The 27,344-nt window shown below is 39.6% G+C and overlaps 1 protein-coding gene across 1 annotated transcript; it reads right to left on the reverse strand.

Annotated features, from left to right (window-relative positions):
• Positions 1-295: 295 nt before the first annotated feature.
• Positions 296-27,344, reverse strand: LOC149461489 (myosin-6). The gene is made up of 39 exons (XM_089678163.1): positions 27,243-27,344; positions 23,462-23,506; positions 21,029-21,237; positions 20,748-20,891; positions 20,455-20,611; positions 19,812-19,839; positions 19,617-19,722; positions 18,896-18,988; positions 18,617-18,680; positions 17,345-17,443; positions 16,829-16,932; positions 15,494-15,632; positions 14,345-14,463; positions 14,009-14,158; positions 13,365-13,535; positions 12,907-13,219; positions 12,750-12,820; positions 12,418-12,505; positions 11,573-11,690; positions 11,368-11,491; positions 11,146-11,282; positions 8,864-9,119; positions 7,925-8,167; positions 7,661-7,837; positions 7,421-7,566; positions 7,248-7,338; positions 6,721-7,110; positions 4,498-4,743; positions 3,953-4,149; positions 3,242-3,425; positions 2,994-3,159; positions 2,745-2,869; positions 2,271-2,579; positions 1,720-1,923; positions 1,493-1,618; positions 1,135-1,410; positions 815-910; positions 577-711; positions 296-417 (listed from the first exon to the last, which is right to left on the reverse strand). Exons 3-39 carry the CDS (start codon positions 21,227-21,229, stop codon positions 394-396), a joined length of 5,817 nt encoding a protein of 1,938 aa, XP_089534289.1. The 5' UTR covers positions 21,230-21,237; positions 23,462-23,506; positions 27,243-27,344; the 3' UTR covers positions 296-393.

Consider the following 27,344-nt stretch of genomic DNA (forward strand, 5'->3'; position numbering starts at 1 on the left):
CGGCTCTGACTAAGTCGGGACCGCATCGATATGATCACTGTAATTGCAGACAATAGGGTGCAACTTGGCATGCAATTTGCATGTCGCATGGCATGCAAATCTCATGCCAATTCGCATCCAGTATGACCGGGGACTTAGTAGAGGAATTAGCTGTCATGGACTCCTTTGCTCCCTTTTGGCTTTGACAAACATGGAGTAAATTTGGCTTTCCGTTTTAAAATGATTTATCATAGTAAGGGCATTATTGTACAGACACACAAGCTACACCACTGAAAAAATAGGAGTCAAACCAAAATTGAGGTTGCATTATGCAGACAATCTTTATTTTAGTTTGTTTTACACAGTATGTACAGCTTCAATAGGATCTTTAATACTTCCTGGAGCAGAGCCTTTCTACTCTTCATCATGATGCTTTTGCTGTTGAAATAAAACTCCAATGTTAAGGTATCAAAGCATAGGAGCATATGGTGAATTTGTTAGTAAACAGAAAAAAACAGCAGTGATCTATTCTATAGGAACATGTCATAAAGGAGAAATAGTTGACCATAGGCAGGTCACAATAAAAGTTATACTCACCTTGCCTGCAACATCTCTACTCTTGGCTCGCATCTTGTTGACCTGGGACTCGGCAATGTCTGCTCGTTCCTCTGACTCATCCAGCTCATGCTGTACTTTACGGAATTTGGCTAAGTTTGTATTAGCTTGTTCCTCCTAAATATGAAACAAAAAATAAGAAAGTTGAAGATGCATGAAGAAAGCAGACAGATAACAAGGTGAGCGGAGAAAGGACAATATATATATGATATACACTTACAGCCTCCTCTGCCTGTCTCTTGTAAGCTTTCACTTTAAGCTGTAACTTATCAACCAGGTCCTGAAGACGAGCTAAGTTTTTTCTGTCCTCTTCTGTCTGTAGAAAATTGAGAGTGATTGTGACAATTACTCCCTGGCAAAAATACTGAGAGCCCACCTATAACAGAACTCATTTACACATCCTCACTTCTAGCACAAACCCAAAAAAAGGGAGCTCAGTCTGTGCTCAGCACAATCTTAATTATTGTGTTGTTCTGCTGCCATGCAAAATAATCTAGAAATGTAAATCAAATTTTAATCTTTATTTTTGACGTGTCATACCTGGTAGGTAAGCTCTTTAATTCTCCTCTCATACTTCCTCACGCCCTTCACAGATTCAACATTGCGTTTCTGCTCAGCTTCCAGCTCATTGTCCAGTTCCCGAACTCGAGCCTCCAACTTCTGCAGCTGCTTCTTACCACCTTTCATTGCAATCTGCTCAGCCTCGTCGAGACGTTGCTGGAGATCTTTGATTGTTTGCTCCATGTTCTTCTTCATCCTCTCGAGGTGGGCACTTGTGTCCTGCTCTTTCTTCAGCTCTTCTGCCATCATAGCAGCCTAAGTTATAGACATTTTTAAAAACAGTTAAAGAGAAAAAAATAGGATGTATTAGAGTTTTTCATTTTTAAAATATACACACATCAGTGATTGCTTTCTTGGCTTTTTCCTCTGCATTACGGCACTCCTGCACTGCTTCCTCCACCTCTGTCTGCAGCTGAGACAAGTCAGATTCCATCTTCTTCTTCTGATTGATCAAACTGGTGTTCTATTCAGGAAAATAATATAATAATGTGTGAATATCCATATGGTGAGAGAGTCTGAGTGACTTATAGGATATACATTAAGAAAATATGGTTGCTTTCTGACCTGTGAATGAAGGAGCTGTACTCTCTCGCTGGTCTCTATCAGCTCTTGTTCTGCAAGTTTCCGTCCCCTCTCAGTCTGCTCCACCAGAGACCGCAGTTCCTCCAGTTCAGCCTGGAGCAGCATGTTTCTCCTCTCCACAATAGCAATATTTTCCTTAAGATCTTCATTAACTCTCTGTGTGTCATCCAGTTGAATTTGGGTGTCCTATAAGGAACAAAACATATGAGTTATTTTTTGTATTTAATGAGTATCAAACATCAAAGAATAATGGACTGTCATCTGTACCTCTTAACAATTAGTTGTAGTTCAGTGCAAGTCACAGATTTATTAGGGCAAAACGTTGGACTCCATAAAATAATATTTTGTAGTTTAAGATTTTAACCCCTTGGCATCGGCGCCTCCCGGCCCTTTAAGGGTTTCAATTGCACACAAATGTACGGCTGCTCGGGGTCTAGGCCCAGATGCCTGGAGGCTGCACATTTGTGTGCGGCCGGCGTGAAGAGGTTAAGCATTCTACAGAGTCTACAAATATGCTTACATTATCTACTTACCTTAAGACTACCATGGGCCACCTTCAAGTGTTTGTGGGCCTCAGCTGCTGCACGGTTGGCCTGGCTAAGCTGAATTTCCATTTCATTTAGATCACCCTCCATCTTTTTCTTTATCCTAAGGGCCTCATTGCGGCTCCTGGTCTCAGCCTCCAGGGAGGTCTGCAGTGATTCCACCAAACGCTGATGGTTTCTCTTAATTTGATCCATTTCTTCATCCTTTTCTGCCAGTTTGCGCTCAATCTCAGACTTCACTTGATTATATTCCAGTTGGGCTCGCAAGATCTTGCCTTCTTCATGTTCCAATGAAGCCTGAAGACAAATACATTTACATATAATACATGCAGAAACATTTCATACAAATTCGAAGACTGGCATACTTTTTTTTTTTAACAACATGTTGACATAAATATACTAAATTACTGAAATAATTTTGTTGATTATTATTAAAAATAACCAAGTGTTGGGATTACTTACCTCTGCTTCTTCCAGTGCAGCCTGCAATTCCATTTTCTCCTGTTCCAGCTGCTTTCTAATCTTTTCCAGTTCATGAATATTCTTTCCACCCTCTCCCAGCTGCTCTGTGAGGTCTGAGATTTCCTCTGTGGAATTATTTTGTTATTAGTGAAGTTCATCTTAAGATATGAATCCACCCATGAAATCCTAATAGACAATCAACTCTTTTTCATCTTTTCAAATAGTAGAATATCGGTCTAATTTTCTCACCCTGGAGATTTTTGTTTTCTCTCTTGCAAGTTTCAAGATGCTCCAGAGATTCTTCATAGGCATTCTTCAGCTTGAATAGTTCAGTGCTTAGAGATCGAGCTTCTTTCTGTGATGCCTCTAGCTCTGTCTGGGACTCCTCAAATTTCTGCTTCCACTCAGCAAGGATCTTAAGGATTAAAAGAAATTTAGAAACTACACATGAAACATTTACCAGTTATAACATTCCCCTTCATTTAGGCTTTTTTTACCTTATCAAAGTTCCTTTGTTTTTTGTCAAGTGCAGCAGATGCAGCATTTGATCTCTCTAAGTCAACCATCAAATCCTCAATTTCATTCTGTAAACGATGTTTGGTCTTCTCAAGAGATGAGCATTTGGCATTTACAGCCTCTACAGCCTCTTCTGCTTCTTGAAGTCTTTGAGCCAACTTTTTCCTGAAGAAAAGGTTGCAATAATTACAAAATACATGTGAGTTTTTGGGAACTAACAGACCATTAATCTCCATATATCATAATATGCAAGCAACGATAACAAAGTAAAGAATATGTAAAGAGACATATACTATTAAGGATCATAATCATAAATGTTCATGCGAATGTAGATTATATATACTTTGGGTATTGTCATGTTCTTTCACCCACCTGGATAGACAAGGCTGAAGCAGAGCCTTCTAACAAACAAGCTTTATGCTCGTCTTATACAACAGTATGAAACATAATCCAAGCAAAAAGCTTCTCTGTTGAAAGGAATTTTAGCTGGGGTGCATTAACATACCTGGCCAGATGTTAAAGATGCAATTAATTAATAAAGCAGGGGGAACTGCAGGAGATGAAAAATGACAAGTATTTTTAATGCCAAAGCAAGCCAAGGAGTAAAGGGGAAAAAGCACTCGTGTAAGTAATTACCTAGCAATTACAGCACTAATTACATAGAGTGGAATTAGAAGGATGTTATCACTCACTTGGCCTCCTCCAGTTCTTCAGTCCTTTGTATGGCATCTGTCTCATACTTGGTTCTCCACTGAGCCACTTCTGAGTTGGCTTTGGATAGAATTCTTTGCAGCTCTGCCTTGGCTTCCTGTTCTTCTTCATACTGCTCCCGTAGGAGATCACAGTCATGACGGGCAGACTGCAAGGCATGAGCTAGAGCATTTTTCGCCTAATGGAGAGAGAAACAATGCTGTGTAAGATATTAAGAAACCAGGCATATTTAGTTACCTAAAAAAATTGACAAACTAAAATCAATTTGAGGTTGCAAAAGCAGCTGTAAAGTACCCCATTTTAAATGTATCTCCTGAATAATGTGTAAATGTTATATGTTGAGAACTTAGCTCTTCGGAGGTCTGCCAGCTTTAGAATCCCATAAAGACATGCAAGATAAAAACATATAATAAGTTGCATGTCACTATTTTTGGTCAAAATGTAATTATCTAGAGTCTATTAGTTTGAGCTCTTTACAATGGATATTGGTTAATATTTTTTATCTTAGTAACTTAATGATAATTACCTTGTTCTCTTCCTCCAGCTGCCTCTTAAGGTCTTCCAGTTGCTGCGTGTACGTTTGCTTTCCACGTGTTAGTTGAGACACTAATGCCTCCTTCTCATCTAGTCTGCGGGACAACTCTCCATTCTCTGTCTGCAGTTTAGCCTTGTGAGAAGTAAACTCATTGAGTGTTCTTTGAGTCTCTTCATACTTGGTCCGATGTTCATTCATCTGGTCCTCCAATGTTCGGCACATCTTCTCTAAATTGGCCTGGAAATCATAATGTAGAAGTGAGAGGAAGTAGTGTGGAGCAAATGACTTGCTTCTGCTTTAACAGTAAATCACTGTTATTACCAAATAATTTTGTCCTGTTTGCAGCTTACAAACTACCATCTTGATCCATTGAAGCTCGTTTCTTGTGCTAAAGAATTGAGGAACTGTGGCTGGCTTTTGCTTTGGAGAACCATGACCTCTGAGCTTAGCAACATCTTTCTCCCCAGTGGGATTTAGCAAATGAACCTTGTCATGATTGTGCGCAATAAGGACATGGAAGCTGTAGATGACAGCCATCTTGTTAAGGTCCCAGCCATTTTGTTTTTTATGAGCAGTGATCTTCCTCCCCTCCCTCCTCCTGAAAACTATGTAATTTGTAGCTGTAACTTTTAATGAACCTCAAAAAGAGCCTCTTATCTTAACTAAAACACAGTAGACGCCAGCGTCCAGAGCTGTACACAGCTAATTAGTCTTGGCAGGATGTCTGTTTCCATGAACCATGAAAAACTCTTCCCTCTGACCTATTGTAAAACAATAATAACTCTAGGAATGCAGAATGTGCCATAAAATGTCTATTCCACAACTTAACAATTCCAAATACAATTCATAGAATTCAACAGGAACAGGACACTTTAATATTAGGTATATATTTGAATGGGGAATATCATACCGAATAAATCAAAGTCATACATGACTACCCTAGCACATACAAAAGGAGAGAAAGCAGTCTCCTGCCTCATGGGTGACAAAGGTACGCTGTTTTTGGTATCCCTGGATACGAAATATAATTCTGAAAAATATTCTGTCCGTTTCTAGAATACCACCTGCACGTATTGGAAGTTATTAATATTAGTATGAAACTGGAGTTTGGATTTGGTCATAAATGTGATGACCTCCAGGACCCATCCCTTAAACCAGATGATTGGTTAGTTGTTCTCTGGCGAAACCCCTTTGATATCACAGAAAAAGGAGATGACAGGACCTGGTACAAAGGGTCTCATTTAACATCAACCAAGGAACACCCAAGAGAGCCAAGGCAACATTTTTGCTTGGACAATTGGACTCTGCTAAAGCCAAGGACTTCGCAAGTATTCTCCATTTTCACCTCCTTTTATTTCTCTGTTGAGTTATTGTTCTCTTTATGTCTTTGTAACATCCTTTTGTGTAAATATCTTAATTGCACCATTTGAACTTTTCATTATAAAACCTATTTTGAAAAGTGTTAAAATTATCTCTGAGGCTTTTAATGCAAACTAAAGAATCCCTGTCTCTTGAAGAGTGCTACTGTATAAAATAATCCTCTAAATATACCTGTCTGTGGTGACAGTGTGTGTTGCAGACATTTATGCTAAAATCATAGTGTTATTGCTAAGATTGTGAGTTTCCTCCTTCTTGGTAAAAAGGCAGTGGTGGAAGTTTAAAGAGTTAATTGCTTAATTAACCTAACCCAGTGACAATCACTCTTAGGCTGCTGGCACCTAGATTGTTGTCCTGCAAGCTGGAAACTCTCTGTGCAGGGTGCAGCTGAGCGTGGCATTGTTATGCAAGTGACAACACAATGTGAGATTGGCTGGTCCTTTGTCTCAAGTTGGTGAGAAGGGCAAGGGTCGGGCTTCGTGTCCATCACAAACCTGATATAAGGTATTGCTTCATATGACATTGGCACTCAAGGCAAACAAGAGTTTGAGATAACAGGTACTGTTATCAGTCACCGAGTCCACAGGACATAGATTTGTTAAGTCAGCTCACCTATTTGCAACATAATATAAAAAGAGAATTGATTCCCTATCACACATTGACCATGTGCCATCCTAAATAAAATATATATTAAATATGAGAATCATTAATTTCAGATGATTAAAGCCATTCCAAAAATAGAAACTGTGTTACACTACATAATTGTTTGCAAAGAGTAGATGACACTGCATATATTGGTTTATAAAAAAATGCAGGACAACATACTAATCCCCCTACCTTGGCTTTCACCACCTGCTCCATGTTAGATCCTATATCATCCAGCTCCAGTTTGAGTTCACTCTTCTCCTTTTCCAGTTTCTGTTTGACCCTCTGAAGGTTGTCTATCTGCTCACTGAGCTCTGCCACAGAATCGGCATGTTTCTTCCGTAGTGTAGCAGCAGTGGCCTCTGATTGCAGAGTGGACTCTTCAAGATCCCTCCGGAGTTTCAGGAATTCAGCCTCCCTCTTCTTGTTGAGCTCCATTTGCACTGAAGTAGCTCCTCCAGCTTCTTCTAAACGTTCACTTATCTCCTCTAGCTCTCTGGACAGATCAGAGCGAAGTTTTTCTATTTTGGCTCTTGCTGTTCGCTCAGCTTCCAGTTCCTCCTCCAGCTCTTCTATACGAGCCTAAAACACGAACATATATAATAAAAGAAATATAATAGGTGTATTTATGTATTTATGATGTAGATCATTTGTTAAAATAAGTAAAATATTCTGATGGTCAGTATGGGAAAATTGGTAAAATATTTGCATATTTGTACCTGCTGCTCTTTGAGTTTCTTTTGAAGTTGCATGCCTAAAAGTTGCTCATCCTCTATTTTGCTATTTAGCTGGCCGATCTCAAACTCCTTCCTGTCAAAGAAATGTTATGCAATATATCAACACCACCTACTAAGGCCTACTAAGAAAAAAAAACAAATCTAAGGTAACATACTTCTTTAACTTCTCCTCAAGCTGTTGCTTGTCATTCTCGAGATCCATCACGTTTTCTTGGGTCAGTTTCAGATCACCTTCCAGTTTTCGTTTGGCTCGTTCCAAATCCATTCTTATTTTTTTCTCTTGTTCTAAAGATCCCTCCAACTATTGGGAATAAAGAAGCGTCATGATTGATCTCATATCATACCATATATTTAATATAAATAGTTTGAACGTGCAGAGTACAGGTGTCACTTACATCATCAACCTGCTGCTCAAGCTTAGCTTTGGACTTTGTCAACACATTGACTTTGTCTTCTTCAGCCTGAAGGTCATCTAGTGTTTGCTGATGGGCCTCTTGGAGGGCCTTTTTCTCTTTGGTAAGTTTTGCAATGATTTCATCCAGGCCAGCCATCTCTTCAGTAAGATTTTTAACCTGAAACAAAAGGAGATGAACTGAAACTAAAAGGGAAAGGGGAACGGTCTTTGACAATAGTAAGGTTTCAGAAAGAAAAAGTATTACCTTGTTCTCTGTGGCATGCTTTTCCTTTTCCACTTTGGCTAATGTCAGCTCCAGATCATCAATATCCTTCTTGAGCTCAGAGCATTCATCCTCCAGCTTCCTCTTCTTAGCTGTCAGCTCTGCATTCATTTCTTCTTCATCTTCTAACCGTTCTGTCTGCTCCTTAAGCTTGGCTTCTAGTTGTATTTTGTTTTTAATTAGCTGGTCACATCTTTCCTCAGCATCATTTAAATTGTCTTGCTCCTGTTAAAATAAGATTTTATGCAGAAATACAATTTTTAAGCAAAAATGTAAAGAACATTACCATATATAAACCTATAAGAAAAAGATATACTGCTTTCTAAAGGTCATGTGTGATAGACATTCTGTAATAAATAAGATGATTATTCCATTAGTCGTCTCTGTTTACTGCTCGCAAAAGCTGCTACTATTTTAGCCTTGACATAGATATAATGACAATATACGCTCATTAATAAACCTGATGTATATTAGAATTTAAGTTATAATTATAGTTTTAAAAAAAATGGCATGGTGTAAGTCTTCTGCCTTTTGCTACCAATTTCTACTGTTTTTCTCTCCCTCGATGTACATTGGTGGGTGCTGTTTAGCCTGCATCAGTGGATTATTGGGCCAGTGGTTTTTGAAAGACAGCTCATGTCTCATATAAACACCAGTGTTTCTTTTATTTTTAATATACAATCTAATTAGGAATGAAGTAGGCAAACCCTTGCAACCACAAAAAGGGGTCTGAACATACAGTTAAATTTAATGTAGGTTTGTTTTCCCCAAAACCTAGTTGTGTGTTACTGCCATGATAGTCAGTCACTTAAATATTTTTACTAATGAAATTGAAGCTAAAAGTACTGAAGTATTAAAATGATTGTGTATGTGTAATAGGTTACGTTCTAGACATATGAACGTCTGTTAAGGTAGACGTACAGATTGCACTTGTAGTTGCAGATCATTCTTCTCTTGTAACAAGGAGACCATCTTTTCTTCCAGCTCCTTGCGTCTGGAGTCAGACTTCTCCAGGGCATCCTTTAACCTCTGGAACTCTTCCTTCATGTTTGCCATCTCTTTCTCTGTCTCTGCACTCTTAAGCAGGGGCTTGATCTTGAAATAAAGCTTCATCCATGGCCAATTCTTGACACCCATAAAAGCACGAATGTTCCACTGAATAACTAGAAGAGCATCTCTGAAATGATACAAAATATAAAGAATGAACCAAGAAATCTGCGAATGCACTATGTAGCACTACATAAAGCCAAATTTTGGGCAGATTAAATAAAACCCACAAAATATGGTTAGTATTAAGTTGGCCTTACACCTGTAGACTTTTGTGAGAAAATTTAATTTTCAGAATGTTCGTTCAGTTAATTAGGATTTAAAGCAGACAATTAAGTTTCAACCAGAGCGATTTAAGAAAGTGAAGGGTAAGGATGGAATTATTGTCACATCTAATGGGTACGAATTAATTTCTAATTTATTAATTTGTTCCCAGCCTAGAAAATCAAAACTGATTTTATACACTTGCACTTGTCAAAAGTAATCCGGAAATAGAACGTTTTAAAAAAAACGAGACATTGACATGGTACTCGAAATCAAAATGAGTCAAGTCCATGAAGGCACCATTGTAATTAACATTAACCAGTTATCCTCATGCAAAACATAATATTTTGTGTCCAAAAACATTTTCCAAACTTTCACCACTGTGAATATCTAAATCCTTGTCAGTTGATGTGCTTCCAACTATCCCAATCTTCACTTTATTCCATGCCACCATGCAGATTCCACACACTTTACTCAATGCAGAAGACCAGAGGAGGGTGACAGGAGAGAAAGCTGTAATGATTCTTGGATGCAAAGCTGATGTGTACTGCTTTTAAGTGAGTGTAACCAATTTTGATGCCAATAAATTTTAAAGATATACTACGTATGACTATTATAACTCTGCATGTGTCCTTTCTATGTTAAGCTTTTAACCTTTGAGGAGAGGTGAAACAGAAGGAGATTGCTGCCAGTGTGAGGGGAAACTGACTGGATATGAGGTCCACATAAGAGGGTGAGGGCACACCTTTAAAACCCATGATCGCTTGGAGTAAAGTAGAGATTGGGATAACACATCACCTGACAAGGATTTAGATATTTCAAGGATATTCACAGCGGTGAAAGTTTGGAAGACAATTTTGGACACACAAATTCACGTCATATTTTTATATTGAGGGATTCATTGTCGCACATTGAGCACGGGTTCACACATATGCGGTGCGGCACATTGCATGTAATTTGCACAGGAACCACACCACATTCCTGTGCAAATCACATGCAATTTCTGTGCGGTGCAATTTGAGCCATACATTTTGTATGGCACAGACCGCACCACATCTGCACCAAAGTAGTGCAGGACTCTTTTTTTGTCCGCACCAGAATTGGATGTGAATACCCATGTGATTTGATTCTGTACTTCGCACCTCGTTTTGCGAACCGATTTGGGGGTGCTGTTAAGTTCACATACGCACGCGCAGTGGTTTGCATGAATGGGGTACAATTGTGATGTGGTTCAGTTATCGCACAGAAATCGGTGTGAATTCCGTACCGCATCAGTGTCAACCGAGGCTCAAAGTTATTGATGTGCATGAGCTGTTTTTGAGATATAGTATATGTATACTTCACTAATTGATATATGATTTCTAATATGAAAAAGTTATATAATTTATTTATTACATATATGTATTAGGTGTTTGGCACTATTATGTTTTAATATATATCTATATATATATATATATATATATATATTTTTTTTTTTTTTTTTTTTTTTTTTTTTTTCCAATCACATTTTATATTTTAAGGGAGAAGTGCTACACCATTGATTTCGTATTTGAATTAAATTCTACAGGTGTAAGGCCAAGTTTTGTCCCTGCATTCTGTCTTGATAACCCTTCGGAAGTGAAACAGGGAAAAGGAGGGCAAACACATTATTATTTTTGTTATTACTATTATTATTATTACAAGTCTGGCTGAGAAAAATGACAAATCTTTTGACAGTTCAGATATTTCAATGTATGTAGCTGTTTGGCTGGAGTTCAGCTTTGAAAGGAAGATGAAAAGGCAGTGATATTAGGCACTGGTAGAATATTTGTAAATGGCCATACGTATAAAAAGTGAACTCTGTTGTAAACTAATTGTGTCTCTAATTGAATTTTGAGTGTACATAAATTCACCTGCGCTCCAAAATCTTCTTAAATTCATTTCTCATCAGCAATCCTCTAGACTGAGCTTGGATTCGTGTAATGATCCTAGAGAGTCTTTCATCTCTCATTTCTTCCAGAAGACCCAAAAGACCAGCTTTAAAGAACACCTGGATGGAAATGTAGGGTGTTGTTTGTAATTTTCCAAAGAAATTGAAAGAACAAACAGAAAAAAGCATACAAATACATGTTTACCTTTGTATGTCCAAATTTGTACTGAGTGTGATCAATTTCCAGTGAGCCCAAAAGCTTTTCAGCACCTTTCCTGCTGTCTATGAACTGTCCTTCAGGTATGGCTGAAGGGTTCAGGATACGATAACTGTTGAAGATAACATTTCTTAAAGAGATGTTCAATTATTATGTATGTACACTGTTACAAATATCTAGTAAGTGTGCCTACCGCTGTCTGAAATCACCATATAAGATGCGGTTGGGAAATCCCTTTCTGCAGATTCTAATACCCTCCAGTACACCATTACAACGGAGCTGGTGCATCACCAAAGGATTGTCCATCTCACCTGCAAAGTACATATACACACTTAGCATGCAAATAGACAAAAATACCATTATTGTCAGTAAATTAGGTGGAAAAGGGTGGTTATTAGGGAGACTAAACCAAAATTACATTTCAGCCATGGTAAGGACAAAGGAGAGCTAAGTTCTAAGGCAGTGGTCTCCAAACTGTGGCCCGAGGGCCAGATGTGGCCCTTTGCTTGCTTTTATCTGGCCCTTGGAGCACTATTTCCTCCATTGATACCAACAATGGGGCATAATTCCCCCATTGACACCAATTATGGGGCACAATTCCTCCCAATGACACTAACAATGGGGCACAATTTTTCCAAATAACACCAACAATGGGCCCACTGACACCAATGATGGGGCATAATTCCCCCTACTGACACAAATGATGGGACGCTATGCCTCCATATGACACCAATTATGGGGCACAATTCCTCCCAATGACACCAACAATGGGGCCCTTTGACACCGCTGATGGAGCACAATTCCTCTCATTGACACCAATGATGTGGCACAATTCCTCCCACTGACACTAAAGATGGGGCATTGTTTTTGCTTCACTGACATCGGGACCTTTCCTACTCTCAAAGGTCACAGTCCGGCCCTCCTAAAGTCTGACGGACAATAAACTGGCCCTTTGTCTAGAAAGTTTGGAGACCCCTGTTCTAAGGTAATACTAAAAGGAAAGATGGGGCCCTGCCTGATCTCTTGTCTGGTTATTACCTGGAGCTTTCCGTTCATTAGGGATGATACAACGCACAAAGTGAGGGTGAGTTGTTCTCAAGTTGGTCATGAGCTTGTTCAGATTCTCCTGTTGAAGCAAAAAAAAAAAAATTTCAGGGAGGGTGACATGTTCCAATACTTCCTGTTAGAGACATTCACCCCCAAAACATTCTAAATTAGTAGCCTTAGTTTTTGAATTGTGTTGAAGACCTATCTGAGTATTCCACAGCCAGCAAAAAGATTCAGCCATTTGGACTGTAGTACATAATAATCTGATGCATGAACATTTTTGTTATGTCACATATTAATGTTTCAGCTAAAAAAATTCTTACCCTGTGGAGAGCAGACACTGTCTGGAAAGAAGATCCCTTCTTCTTCCCTCCTTTACCTTTTCCTCCAGCATCTACCATTTGGAATAAAATGCAGAGTTAACATACACTGAAAGTCAGCAAACCATATAAATGTTTTTAATGTTCTATGAAGTCCTACCTGCACCATCAGCCCCAGCATAGTTGGCAAACAGGAGTGCTAAGAGCTTAAGTGATGACTTTTGATACAATCCGACAACAGTCTCATTAAGAGGATCCTTATTCTTTTCTAGCCAGCCGAGGATGTTATAGTCCACAGTACCAGCATAGTGGACCAGAGCAAAGTGAGCCTCTGGCTTTCCTTTGACATTACGTGGCTTCTGGAAGTTGTTGGATTTGCCCAGATGATTGTCATACAGCTTGGCTTTAAATGTCACATCAGTGGCCTTGGGAAACATACACTCCTCTTCAAGGATGGACATGATACCCATGGGCTGTGGAAAAAGAGAGCATAGCATAGTGTATAGTAAAGGGAAAAATTAGATATGTAAAAAGAAAACTTGTTTCATAAAGTCAAAGTAAGACAGGAAAGAACATGAGAAACACATATATATGTAAAGTAGTTCCCATCACTCTTACCTTCTCTATGAGATCAATACAGGCTTGCAGATCCATACCAAAGTCAATGAACTCCCATTCAATTCCCTCTTTCTTGTATTCTTCCTGCTCCAACACGAACATGTGGTGGTTGAAGAACTGCTGCAACTTCTCATTAGTGAAGTTGATACACAGCTGCTCAAAGCTGTTGAACTGAAGGTGTAAAGAATTTGTTTGACAGAGAAGTAGTGCAAATATAAGCAAAATGAATGTTTACTCATGATGAAAAAACCTACAAAATACACATACAATCAAAGAGCGTGCCTGCTTGTTCAAGTTTGGACCAGGGGCGGACTGACCATTTGGAAACTCGGGCACTGCCCGAGGGCCCGGGGTCAGTAGGGGGCCCCATGAGATGCCCCTGGTACCTTTTTCATAGGCTTTTTTGAGTTTGGGCAAGGACACAGGGGCCCCATGATCTCCTATTGCCCGGGGGCCCCATGAGTTGTCAGTCCACCCCTGGTTTGGACATACAGTATATACAAGCCAAGGCATAGACTTTATTCTAGATATGCAGTTTAATCTCAGAAACACCTTGGCCATTATCCATTCTCCTCTTACTGTGGTTTTACTGAACCCTCTGATACCATAAAGTCTTATTTTACATTTTATTATATAATACTTACATCAAAGATCTCAAATCCTGCAATGTCCAGCACTCCAATGAAGTATTGTCTGGGCTGCTTGGTCTCCAGGGTGGTGTTTATTCTAACCACCATCCACAAGAACATTTTTTCGTACACTGACTTCCCCAGGGCACCAATAGAATAGTTTACCTAAGCAATGAGGAAAATGAAAGTGTTAGAGTGACTGTAAAAGGTAGACAAATAGAGAAGGCAGCAAATGAAAGTATACATTGAATGTAAAGCCTAAATGGTTATTTGAAAATCAAATATATAGCAAAATAAATTTCAAGTGAAGAAGGAATAAATACTATTAAGGTAAGATAAAGCTGTCTTCACCTGCTGGACATTTTGTCCCTTGGTGACATATTCATTTCCGACCTTAACTCTGGGGTGACACAATCCCTTCAGGAGGTCAGCAGAATTCAGGCCCATGAGGTAGGCAGATTTGTCAGCCTCTGCAACATGAGCACAGTACATGTAATAACTCAGCCTTCATCAAGAAACATTTATATGATGGACTAAATATACTGTATCTTTGTGCACACCATAGCCAAATAGCTGTAATTTAGCAGCATTTTTGTAATTTTCTACTTTTTTTTTCCATTTAACCCTTTTTAAAGTGATATCTTCAAAACTGCAGTATGCAGTGCATTTGAATTTAGTACAATTTGCTTTGAATATTATGTTTTTTTACTTTCCACCAATATTGAGCTTAACAAATACCTCTTCCCATATACTCTATGGAAATTTTTTTTTCTTTATTGATTTTTGGCACTGTTTGTAAATTATGTGTGGTTAAGATACTTTATTTTCTGTTACAGGTCCAGACTGCTAGGTGCCAGGACGGAATCCATTGTTTTCTTGTGTTTGTTTATTTATTTAAGTAATATAATTTTCTCTTGGGACTTTTAATGTGTGCCATACCTGTCTAGGGGGAAGGTTTTTCGTATAAATGCTGTGCTGTTTGTTTATAAAGTCAGTCTTGTTTTACTCCTACATTTGTACTGTCTGATGCTTGGGGTAACTTTGCTACATTCTGGTTCCAAAGTGAAGAAAGCTGTATTTTAGCGGCGATATCCAATTTGGGTGTCAGGCAGTCCATCACAATGGTGTTCCCATTAACCATCTGGCTTCACCCAGAAATGTTTTGGCTTTGAAAAAAAAAAACACGAGTCTCCAAGCCGCATTTCAGGTGCCATTAAGAGATAACAGCAACGTAAGCGTGATGCGTGTTATGCTGCATTTTTTGTGCGTTCCTGGAATGTACAGGTATGAATGGGGCCTTAGTAATATATGAAACTTAAGCCTGTCTCGCTTCTGATCACATCCAGCCCCTGTTGAGGTATTTATAAGTATGTAAGCTGCAGTGGAAGATTCCTCCATCTGCTCTCTATAGCATTGATGGAGAAAGGGTATGACCAGCTTTAAAGTTACAGTAGTATGGTGTATATTGAATATATCTACTAATTCTGTTTCATAACGTACCCTCAGTCCCATCTGGCTCTGCTTGTTCTTCCCTTTGTTTCTGCTTGAATCTCATGTTTCCCATATGCATGATGGCTCCAGTCAACTTGTAAACACCAGCTTTTTCCTCACCTGTGAAACCCAGGACATCAAAGGCATTCTGGAAATGAGGGGGTATTAGACAATGAGAGTTTAATATAACATGAAAAACGACTACCAAATCTGATTGACAATCACTGTATCAACCAAGAAAAATATAAAGTTATTAAATTTAACAATAAATTGTATTAGTTTCAGTGTAAATCATCTGAATAAAAAGATACCACAATTCATATGTATATGTTCATAGTGTGACATATATAAGTTTTATATCATAAATAATCAAAATATTACAATCCTATAATTAATTTTTTTGGTAAAAATTCATAGCCAAACAAAGTTCATAAACATTATCCTCATCTTCTCAATAATAAGGCTAGCCATACCACGATTCCTCCAGCCATGCCTAACAGCGGGATGAAAGAGTCTGCCCTGCCTGCTTTTGCATTCAGACAGTCACAGCGCATGAAGCTGTCTAAACACCTGATCATTGACTGCAGCCCACAATATTCTACCTGCTTCCTTGACACAGCTATAGATGGGCAGGCTGATTGTACCCAAGTCGATTGATGTACGACTTGAGTACACCTAGCATGTTCAATCGTACATGTGATTATTGCTCTTATCACTTTGTTTTCCCGGTAGGGACAGTATTGATAGGGGAACCATGTATAGCCTGCCTTTGTTTTTTTTTAGTTGACTTTTGTGGAGCCAGGTGGTGGCAACACAAATTCAAGCTATGCATGACCAGCTTAAATGTAATTCATCTGGTGTATCCAAACTCAATTTGTGTTAATCGCCTCCACCTTATGGGCTAAAATTCACCACAATTGTTTGACCGCCCGCTATAGGTAAATCAAACTGACTTGTGTCCAAGCAAAAGTGCACTAGGCACTATAAACACAACATGAAAAGCTGTACTGCATTAGGCATATTGGTATTTACATCAAACTCACAATCCTTGCCACAGATCTAGCAAGGTGCATGCCAAGGTAGGGTTGAAGATGTAGGCACGCATGCTGATGGATCTGTGGCAAGGATCATGAATTCCAACTACAAATTGATATATCTATATGCCTGGTTCAGTTCAACCTATCATTGGGGTTTCTTTACCAGGGATTACAGAAGGCTAATATCAAGATAGATTCATATACTTATGTTAGTTTTATGCAGAAATAAAATTCATATTTTTACTGAATTCATTTAATTCGACCAACCAGATTTATTTTAATTCCTTCAAAGAAACTATAATCTTACATCTGTTGCCATGAGTTCATCAGAATCATCTATGGAAGCGACAGTGACTTCTCCTTGGGAGATGTAGGAATAGTCATATGGGTTGTTCGTAATCAGAAGCATATCTGTCATTAAGGACAAAAAAAAGTATGTAGTGATAAAATAAATATTAGATATGCCCTTTTACTAGAAGATATGGACAATGGTGCAAAAAACAGACAGCTTTGCTCTGAATTATTAAAGCTGAACTCCAGGAATAAAAAAAAAACTACCCTTGCAATGGGCACTGTTAAATGCTTGTTTAGTCTAGGGGAGCAAGGGACCATCCACAGCCTGAACACATCCTGGAGATTCAGGTAGAAGAGAACAATGCTGGACGGAGGAATAGGATAAGCAGTACACCTTATACCTGCACCATGAAACTAAAGGAGCATTTAACCCTACAGTGCAGGGGACCTCACTGCAAGAATTGATTATATCTAATTAAGATTCTATTTCCAAATAACATTTACATGATATGGACAAAGTAATACCCACCTAGAAGTTCTGGCTTCTTATTGGATAATATCTGGTAGAAGATGTGATAATCCCTCTCAGACTTCAGCTGGAAGATGACACGAGATTTCTCCAGAAGATCTAGACAAAGTGGTATTAGTTAATCAGAAGCTGGTACATTTTAGCAGGAAAATAATAAACAACTTTTAAATTAAATATATCTTATTAACTAAAATACATTATTGTAAGTTGGTGATCCATAAAACTATACTATACAAACCTTAGCAGACATATGTAGTGCTCACCCTGAAAGGGACTGCTGAGTAGTCCCAAATTTCTTTTCGCAAACTCGTGTATCAGCAGCCAGGGACACAGTTCCAGTCACTCGTCTGGCTCAATGAATTGTCTAGGGGTATCCTTTTTTGATGCTTTATTAGAAGTTGAACTTGGACAGGGTGTAGTTAAACTGTGGGATATTCCAGTAACAAAATATAGAAACCCAAGGACACTTCTCACTTTTTAGAAGAGTCCTTGCAGCAGCCATTAAGGGACTGAGCTACACTTGGACACTATAGAAGATGTCCGAGTTTGAGCAAGAACTGGCATTGATGCATAAGAGCTAGTAGCAGCACATAGGATCTTACACACAGGTTTGTACTCACAAATATCCCTGGATACTTAGATACCTCTTCCCAATATCAGCCAGACATTTCTCCCACAAACTCTCCAGACCAGATCCCCGATGAAATTCCTCAGTCAGTTCCAGCAAGGTCCAGTAGAATAGGCCCTCCAGCTCTAACATAGCTGGGACCTTGATGCACACTAGAACAAGCCCCCTAGCTTTAGCATAGTTGGGACCTCGATGAGCAAATGAAGAGCAGAACTACCCAGAAGGGCATCAGCCATTCAGGCTGGGAACTTCTCCTTCTAGATAAGAACCCCTCTATCTTAGGCCTCAAACTATTTATGCATCTTCCCAGCCACCTACAGGGCACCCTCTCTCAGGGATTGACTGTGACCACATAAATATTCAGGCTGTGGATTTGACCCTCCCAGTCCACTATATTCTAGAATACTCCAGAAAGCAGGGGTAAGCAGTCAAACCCACAACCAGTGAAGCCCAGAACAGCCAAAAGTAATCACAAAGCTGCTCTACTGATTACAGAGGAGCCAAAAGAACTAAATTTATCTAACTTAACTAACAACTTATCTAAGAGGGTGCTACACATAATATGTGAGAATTTTAAAATACATTTTAGTATTGCTGCACAATGGATCAAGCAATATGAAGGGAGAGAAAAGAGAGGAACTCACAGGTTTCTATATCAGCAGAAGCCAGCTTCCCGGAGGCACCAAAGTGGATCCGGATAAATTTACCCTGACCAGTGTGAAAGATGACAAGGAGGAAGACAGAGAAATAGAGATCAGGAAAGGACGAGAATCCACTGCTCAAAAAGAAAGAAACATCAAAGAGACAGGACAAAGCTAAGACAGCAAGCTGGAATATAAGTTAAGCAAAGTACTGTATGTATAGAGGCACAGAAGAAACAGATAAAGGAATATTGTTATGGAACATGTTACGGTTTTACTCACAAATCGGGAAGAGTTGTCATTCCGGACTGTTTTGGCATTCCCAAAGGCTTCCAATGCAGGGTTAGCCTGGATGATTTGATCCTCCAGAGTTCCCTGATGAAATGTTGATATCAGTCATGAGTAGGCATTCTAATTCTGTTTTATTCACCAATGCCCCATAATTTATCTCTTCAGGCAGTCCCCGGGTTACAAACAAGATAGGTTCAAAGGATTTCTTCCTAAGTTGAATTTGTGTGTAAGTTGGAACAGGTACATACAAATTTAAAAAAATGTTTTTTTAAGTGTAGCTCCAATCAAAAAATTAATATTTAAGTTTTCTGGATAGCATAGGGAAGGGTTAGCGCCCCTGCACTGTTTGTTTTGCTGTCTGTGCCCCTGTTCAAAAGATTTCACCTCACTTTCTGTTTCTGTGACAATTGGATTTTGGAAATTTCAGGTTGTGGAAACAAGGATTGATGATGAAACTTCAGTGGTGGCATCTTTTTTCCCTTGATAACTCTTACAGGAGTAAATTTCCCTTCCTAGGGGTAGATTTCCTTCAATTCCTGTTGTCTCCCCCTGTTTCTAAGTCGTATGTATGTAACTTGGGGACTGCCTGTACTAAATTAAAGGTAACATTGTTTCAGTGAGTGAATTGGTAAACTGTTTATTGTATTCCAGTTATTAATTTGTTGTGTTTGTTACTTTAATCGCCCATTTTCTCCCTTGTATTCCCCATCACCTTATTAGCACTGGCTGTATCCTTTTTTCCTCCAATGGCTGCAATGCTGGCAAAGTACTGAATGACACGCTTTGTGTTTACAGTCTTCCCGGCACCAGATTCTCCACTAAGTAGTAGAACATGGAGGCAGCATTAACAATTTAGACAATTATGTATGTACCTAAGAGCTAGTGATGCAAAAAAATGCCAACTTACGTGATCAGAATAGACTGATTCTCACGATCTAGGGAAAAAAAAGAAAGCACAAACAAATAAGCAAAAAACACACCCATAGTACAACTTATATGACTATGGATCATCTTCAGAGAGAAAAATGTAAATAACACTAGATTAACAGTCTAATAGTATAGGCTCCTGTGGCCCATTGGCACTTTTTGTGTGGCCCTCGGGGCCCCTACAAACACTAATCTGTGTTTCCTTAGTGCCCTATTATTGTAGTGATTTCTAGCAGCCTCATGTAATGTCTCTAGTCTATGATTCTCTCCTGAAGCATGTCCGCAGTCTCTAACAACACTTATAGCATGTTTACAGGCTCTGACAGTCTCCTGCGGCATGTTCGCAGTCTTTGATCATCTCTTGCATTATGCCCACAGACTCTGACCATGTCTTGTATCATGTCTGCAGTCTCTGACCAACTCTTTGACTATATTCTGGTGTGTGTCTGCTGTCTCCGATAATGAAAATTCACTGAACGTTTTGTTTGGCCCTTTGGCGATGTCAAGGTCTGCACTTAAAGCCTCCCGATATCTAGAAAGTTGGTAACCACTGGTATTGACAGTAACCTAATATCCCATATTTATAGTAGTAAAAAGTTTGGGCATTGACCAAGGTAGCTGACCTGTCAGCATGTACTGATAGGCATTGTCAGAGATGGAGAAGATATGAGGTGGAGCTTCACTCCTCTTCTTCCCACGATAAGCAGCCACAACCTCTGCATTGTACACAGGAAGCCACTTGTAGGGGTTCACCGTCACACAGAAGAGTCCTGAGTAAGTCTAGTAGAACAAAGAATAATACAGATAATATACAGCTGCATCTAAAAGAGATAGATAATATACTGGAACACCCAACAGGCATTTATTAGTATGCTGCATACATATGGGCCGTAATATCAATATTCAAATCTCTTACATAGATCATCCAAGCTGCATAACGCTCTTTGAGGTTGTACAACACAGCTGGTTCATGCAGGAAGGTCAACATAGCCATGTCTTCAATCTTATCAAACTTTGGTGGATTTTGCTGGTGGACGTCAGTTTCTTTCACAGTTACAGTCTAGACAGAACCATAAAATGTAAAGCATTACTATTCCAGCATTCCAGATATGGAGAAATAAATAATTAATTCACAGAAATTATACAGAAGAAAATACAGACCTATAAAAATCCTGCATTAAGCTTTATTTCGCATACCTTGCCATTTTCAGTGTCAGCTACTACTTTGCCACCTTCGCGGCTTGTGATCTTGGCTTTCACATATTCCTCTACGGCATCTGGCACAAAACACTCTGTCCTGATGTCAAAAGGACGAGTCTGAGCCTCTAGTCGCTCCTTGCCAGACTTTCGGAGATACGAAGCAGCTGCCCCAAAGTCAGACATTTCTCCTTCACTCATTTTGAAGTCTACAAAGAAAGGCAAAATTAAGAGTACCTCATATATAATGCTAGGCTCTTATATATTATTTTGGTGCTTGTTCAAAACTGAAACAGCACTCCCTTTTAAAAAATGAGCTATAGATAAATGGAGGTAAAGCACATTTATCAAGTATAAGGCCTGTGGGCTGAATGCGGCCCGTCAGGCCATTTCCTATGCCCCTCACACCTCCTTTGCAGCTGCAGCACCTCCCTCATCTCTGCCCCCACTTTGTCTCAGCAATCAGCAGCAGAGAGGAGGACAGAACTCCTCCTATAGAACCTGCACCTCTTTGTGCAGGCGCAGCACCCCCTCTTCTCTGCCTCCCCTGATTTCAATATTCAGCAGACTCCATCAGGTGACTCCAGCCCTCCTCTGGTCCTCCCCCAGACCCTGCACTTACTGCTTCCCAGCTCCGCCCCAAGCTTCTCCCCGGTAGCAGCATAAGGTAAGGTGGGGTGCACTGTGATGTAAGAGAGGGTGGGGGACTACAGATTAAAGGAAAGTCCAGGGGGCCGCATTAAAGCACATATCCACTTTATTGTATAGAAAAGCAGCTTAAAAACACCATACTGTATGCCAGTGGGGGAAGTTTCACGTGTATCACGCCAACCTCGGTGCCTAATCATAACTGAGTGCTGAGGTTGGCGTGATATGTGTGAACCTTTTTCCCCCATTGGCATACAGTATGGTGTTGTTAAGCTGCTGTTCTATACAATGAAGTGGCTATGTGCTTTAGTGCGGCCTCGCGGACTTACCTTTGAACTATAGCACAGGTGTGCGAACTGGGCCAGCACACATGTTGAAGGATTGTGGAGTCTAGGAGTGGTGAGCCTACCTGAATCAGCGTTACCTTCCTTCTCTACATTGAGACTCTTGATCTCTGATGATTGCGGGGGCTCTTGACATCTCATGAAAGCAGGGGGGGTGCTCTTGACTTAAGCCTCGTGCACATGGGCCAAATATCATCCATATCGGCTTGTTCAAGAGACATCGGGCAACATTCAGCTCGTGTGTACACCAGCCTGTCTGACAGAAGCTGGCTGAATGGCTGGCTTTTGTCGAATGAGCATGCTGGAAAAACAGCATCTGATCAACATTCGATCAGTTCTGGCAGCCAATGGCGGTCCCCAGAACACAATAGCTTAGCGCAGAGATCGCTGTACTAGTATCAGATAGTTAGTACAGTGAGCTCCTCCCAAGCTCTTCAGTTTTTTTCTCGTTCAGCCTGCTGGGTTGAACAAAGAAAAAACTGATGGTGTGTACCGGGCATTAGAGATACAACTGGCCATTTGAGGGCAATCATAATGCTGATGTGGTCCATGATGAAATGAAGTTTGACACCCCTGATGTAAGTTGAATATAATGTAATGTGAGCTTAGAGCTAGTAAATGAAGAAAAGCAACATTTATGCTTGTGCACCTTGGCATCATTGACCCATCCACACATAACCCTCTGTTCCCTCTGTAGTTATGCCTCAGTATGTTTTGGGTATAGGATACAGGTTCAGATAAGTAATATAACTAAATTACAGGTTGCAAGTGTTTCTTAGTATCTGTCTTATCATGGGTTCATTAGACCAATCAATACTTACTATATGTTCGTCATGCATTCAAATTTATTAGGACACTTACTGACCAAGCCTACACTGATATCATATTAGGCTAGGTTCACATCTGTGTGGGTGGTGCCACTGCGGATCCACATGAAAATCCGTGCAGCCACACCACCCGCACACAGGAATGCCGACCCGCGCGCGGGTGCTATTAGTTCTAATGGCATGCCGCCCGCACTGGAAAACGCAACCGTACTGGGAACTGAGGTCCCTGTGCAGGCTGCATTTTCAGAAGAAGTGCATGGACTTCTCTGCGTGTCACGGGGCAATTGAGTCCATTCAAATGAATGGGCTCTCGTGCCCACGCAAAACGCGGCCCGCACGGCCGCATATATGTGAACCAGGGCTTACTGTATAGATAATATTGTAATTAGCATAACTATTGTTTGATTATTTAGCCAGCTGTGTAAAAAAAAAGAGAAATGTGGAAATCTGAGGAAGGCCGAGAGCAATAGAAAATACTTGAATTTATTTTTTTTTATACTGGAGTTTGGTGTTGCTTTAACCATATGCTGTAGATTTTCACATTTATGTTCAGGATGCTATTGGAAATAAATGGTGTAATGACATGATTAGAATTTAGAGGAAGTTTCTCTTACCTTGTTCTCAACTACCCAACACAAGAAGCAGAGGATGGACTTGTTCTGGGCAACAAGAAAAAGCACAATTAAACTTTGGCAAGGCAAGGAATGACAAGTACTCAGGAAGTTCCTGGAAGTATCTACTGCAGAGGCAGTCTTGGGAATAATAGCTAACATTTTAGAGGAACATGAGATAAGAAGAGGAGCCAAGTGATAAAAGGATGCAGATACAGAATAAGGGCACAGCAATATTTATAGAACAGGGATGATATGAAGTAAACGCAAGACAGATAATTGAGGTGTGGGAGATGACAGGAAACATAGTGGCAAAGACAGCACATCTTACTTTTATCATATCAAACTATGTGCGGACCACAGAAACGTATAATCAAATCAATTTAAGCATTCAGGTTATTTTAACACTCCATAGTAAATTCTTCTTACATCAACAAAAATTATGTCTTTGAAATACTTTGAAATGTGCAGCTATAAACAGAAGAAACTGTCAAATACCACCATTGTATTTGGATAATATGGAAGTCCTAGTGATAGGCATACACTTTAGAGAGGACAAGGAAACTTAATAACAATTATCCATCTCAGCACAGTAATGCTGGGTACATATGATCCGAATATTAGCCGGATCAGCAGGAACTGGCCAGCATTGGGACAGTGTGTTCAGCTGCCTGTCCAACAGAAGCAGGTCCAACGACCAACTTTTGTCAAAGGGATATGCTGGAAAACTAACAACTAAACGGCAGCCGATCAACATTGGCAGCCAATGGCTGTGAGTGCTGATCAATGTGTTGTGGGGGGAGGCAGCCCTCCTGTCAGAACACAATAGCTCAGCGGGAGAGATCGCCGCACTAACATTGCATAGTTAGTACGGTGAACTCTCATTTTTTTTTCCTTCAGCTCACTGGGTTGAACGAAAAAAAACATTGCGTGTACTAGGCGTAAAGCTACCTACTGTTTTTATATAGAATGTCTCTCTTTGCCTATGTCATTATAAGCATACCACTTATGGTGATGAATGAAAATGTTATATGATATTTATCTACACAACTTCTAAAGATTAATTATGAAGACTTTCCAGTGTATTGTTACAGTGATAAAATAATTACAGGTGCTCGAATATTCTTATAAAAGCTAAAGCATATATACCGGTATGTACATTGCTGATTAAAAAAGGACATGCTCTAAAAATTTACATAACAAGGACAGATAATCAGAGCTGCATTCAGTACACAGAACAAGAGAACCTAAATAATTGATATTAAGGAACCAGAAAATGTCTAGGGGCAAATACGTTGAGAAATTGGTCCTATTAATAAAATGCCACATGGTAGCTGAAACTTGGGTATAGCTGGTTTACATACTGCCATAATCTCAAATATTGGGGTAAACCAGTAAACCTTTCACTTAATTTCACTGTTCTACTGTATTTAATACACTCACATGTGGCCTAATGAATAATAATTTCAAATACACAATACCAATTCTGCCTTTAGAAGTTCAGCTAACTGAAGGAAAGTGTGGATCTTTGCATCAAACATCTATAGATGTATCTTAAAACTGATTATGTAAGCTTACCTTTCACTATACAATCTGATTGTACAATCTACTTTAGATCTACCATTGGCTATGTAGTGCAAAGGCCTTCCTGAATTACTACAAATTGAATGGATTGTTCAGTTGGTCCTCATATAACATACCTTTGGTAACTCAAGAGAAGATTGTAGGGAGATTGTGAAATCAGATTGTATAGCCAGCTTTACATTGTATATATTTATGGTTTATGTAAATTTTATGTGTTTCTCCTAGAATACTTTATGTGTTAGGATGTAAATAAGTATGGATTAGTATGATTACTTTAAATATTTTGCTACTTTAAATATTTTAATACTATGATTGGCAATATTATGTATTATATCATATTATATTATAAAAATATGTTTTCAGACATGACAAAGCCTTGCAAGGAATGGAAATTAAGTTTGTGCATGATTAAATGTAATTTGGTTTAATCACTGTAACCAGAGTCAGGCTATTTGGTTATCTGTGTCTACAGTATAAGGCAATGCGGGTACATTGCTCAGGAAATCAAAATATATGCCTACAACTGTAGACGAATGCATGGCCTCCTGTGTCTCATTAGAACATCTGTTGGACTGCATTACTGTATGACTATAGAGAGTTGCAGTTATTTTGGGCAATGCCATGTAACAGGGATATAACTTGAGACTGAAAGCACTGCAGTTATTTGGCACCAAGAAGTGTGTCATTATTATCCTGTGATAATAGCTGCAGAAGATCTCTTTGGCCCAAATCTCTTGCTCATCTCTTTTGAATAATGTATTTTCAGTATTTGGGACTCTCAATAACCTTAGGCACCCTCCAGATGAATGCTCTGCCTGTCTGTATTTTGCACGCATCTGGACAGCACACAATGGGCAAGATGTAATAAAACTGATGCACACCAAATCTGGTGCAGCTGTGCATAGTAACCAATCAGCTTTTAACTTCAGCTTGTTCAGTTAGGCATTGACAATTAGGCCCGCTGCACATATATGCGGCCATGTGGGCCGCGTTTTGCACGGGCACGAGAGCCCATTCATTTGAATGGATTCTCGTGCCCTGTGACACACAGGGTAGAAGTCCCTGCACTTCTTCCGAAAACGCAGCCTGCGCTGGAACTTCCGTTCCCAGTACAGTTGTGTTTTCCAGTGCAGGCAGTGTGCCATTAGAACTAATGGCACCCGCCTGCAGGTCCGCATTCCTCTGTGCGGGTGGTGCGGCTGCACGGATTTTCATGCGGATCTGCAGCAGCACCACCCGCACAGATGTGAACCTAGCTTTAAACTGGAGGCTGATTGGTTACTATACACAGCTGCAACAGAGTCTGTGTGCACAGGTATAGTAAATCTCTCCCTATGTATTTCTATGGGAGTGCAGATGTAATCGGTTGTGCATGCATTTCCTTCTGTCCATTTACAAGAAACTTTAGGTCTGCAAAAACAATGGAAACAATATATATCCTTTTCTGTTTTTGTGGCCCCAAAAGGGAAAGATCAGACAAACACTGATGTGAACAGACACACATCGGCTCCCAGAGAGATTGCATTGGTCCATTTTTCCTCCATCACAGGATTAAAGAAAAATTGGAATGGATAAGGAAGTCACAAAAGTGATATTGACCCTGTCCTGATGTGACTCAGCAGGGGATGTGTTTCTGCTGACATAGAATTGAATTGATCATGTGACAAAGCACTAGGGTTTATTTACTAAAACTAGAGCATGCAAAATCTGGTGCAGCTCTGCCTCGAAGCCAATCAGCTTCCAGGTTATTTTGTCAAAGCTTAATTGAACAAGCTAAGTTAGACGCTGATTGGCTACCATGCCCATTTGCACCAGATTTTACACTCTCCAGTTTTAGTAAATCAACCCCACTGCGTTTGTGTTGCTGCCAGGTAATGCAAAATGATTGTAGTTTTCAAAATATAAGCTGAAATGTAGCATGAAAAGTTAAGTATATAAATTGAAAAGAGTGGACATAAATTCACAGATGCACCTTTTCCTATCAAAACTTGCTTTTTTTAATGGGCTACCTACTACTGTATGTCCATGTATGAATGTAAGTTGGGGACTTTAGATTGTACACCCCTTGAGGGTTAGGGACTGATGTGAATGTACAATATATATGTAAAGTGCTGCGTAAACTGACGGCGCTATATAAGTACCTATAAATAAATAAATAAATAATAAATATACCTGTAATGTGTATGCCCAATGGACTTACCCCAGACTTGGCTGCTCACTCTTCCTTGGTGACAATAGCATATGTGCCGCTTTTGTTCTCTTATATCCCCAACTCTCTACCTTATTAGGAACATGTCATCTA

This window comes from Staurois parvus, unplaced genomic scaffold, assembly GCF_062004578.1.
Source record: "Staurois parvus isolate SC_StPar_1 unplaced genomic scaffold, SC_StPar_1.0 ptg000199l, whole genome shotgun sequence".
In the NCBI taxonomy this organism is placed as follows: domain Eukaryota; kingdom Metazoa; phylum Chordata; class Amphibia; order Anura; family Ranidae; genus Staurois; species Staurois parvus.

Excerpts from the sequence above, each read along its gene's own strand:
- LOC149461489 (XM_089678163.1), bottom strand. The coding sequence starts at position 21,229 with ATGAGTGAAGGAGAAATGTCTGACTTTGGGGCAGCTGCTTCGTATCTC. Across the intron at positions 17,444-18,616 it reads TTCTGCTGATATAGAAACCT|ATCTTCTGGAGAAATCTCGT; the intron begins GTGAGTTCCTCT and ends CACTTTGTCTAG. Across the intron at positions 4,744-6,720 it reads AGCAGGTGGTGAAAGCCAAG|GCCAATTTAGAGAAGATGTG; the intron begins GTAGGGGGATTA and ends TATGATTTCCAG.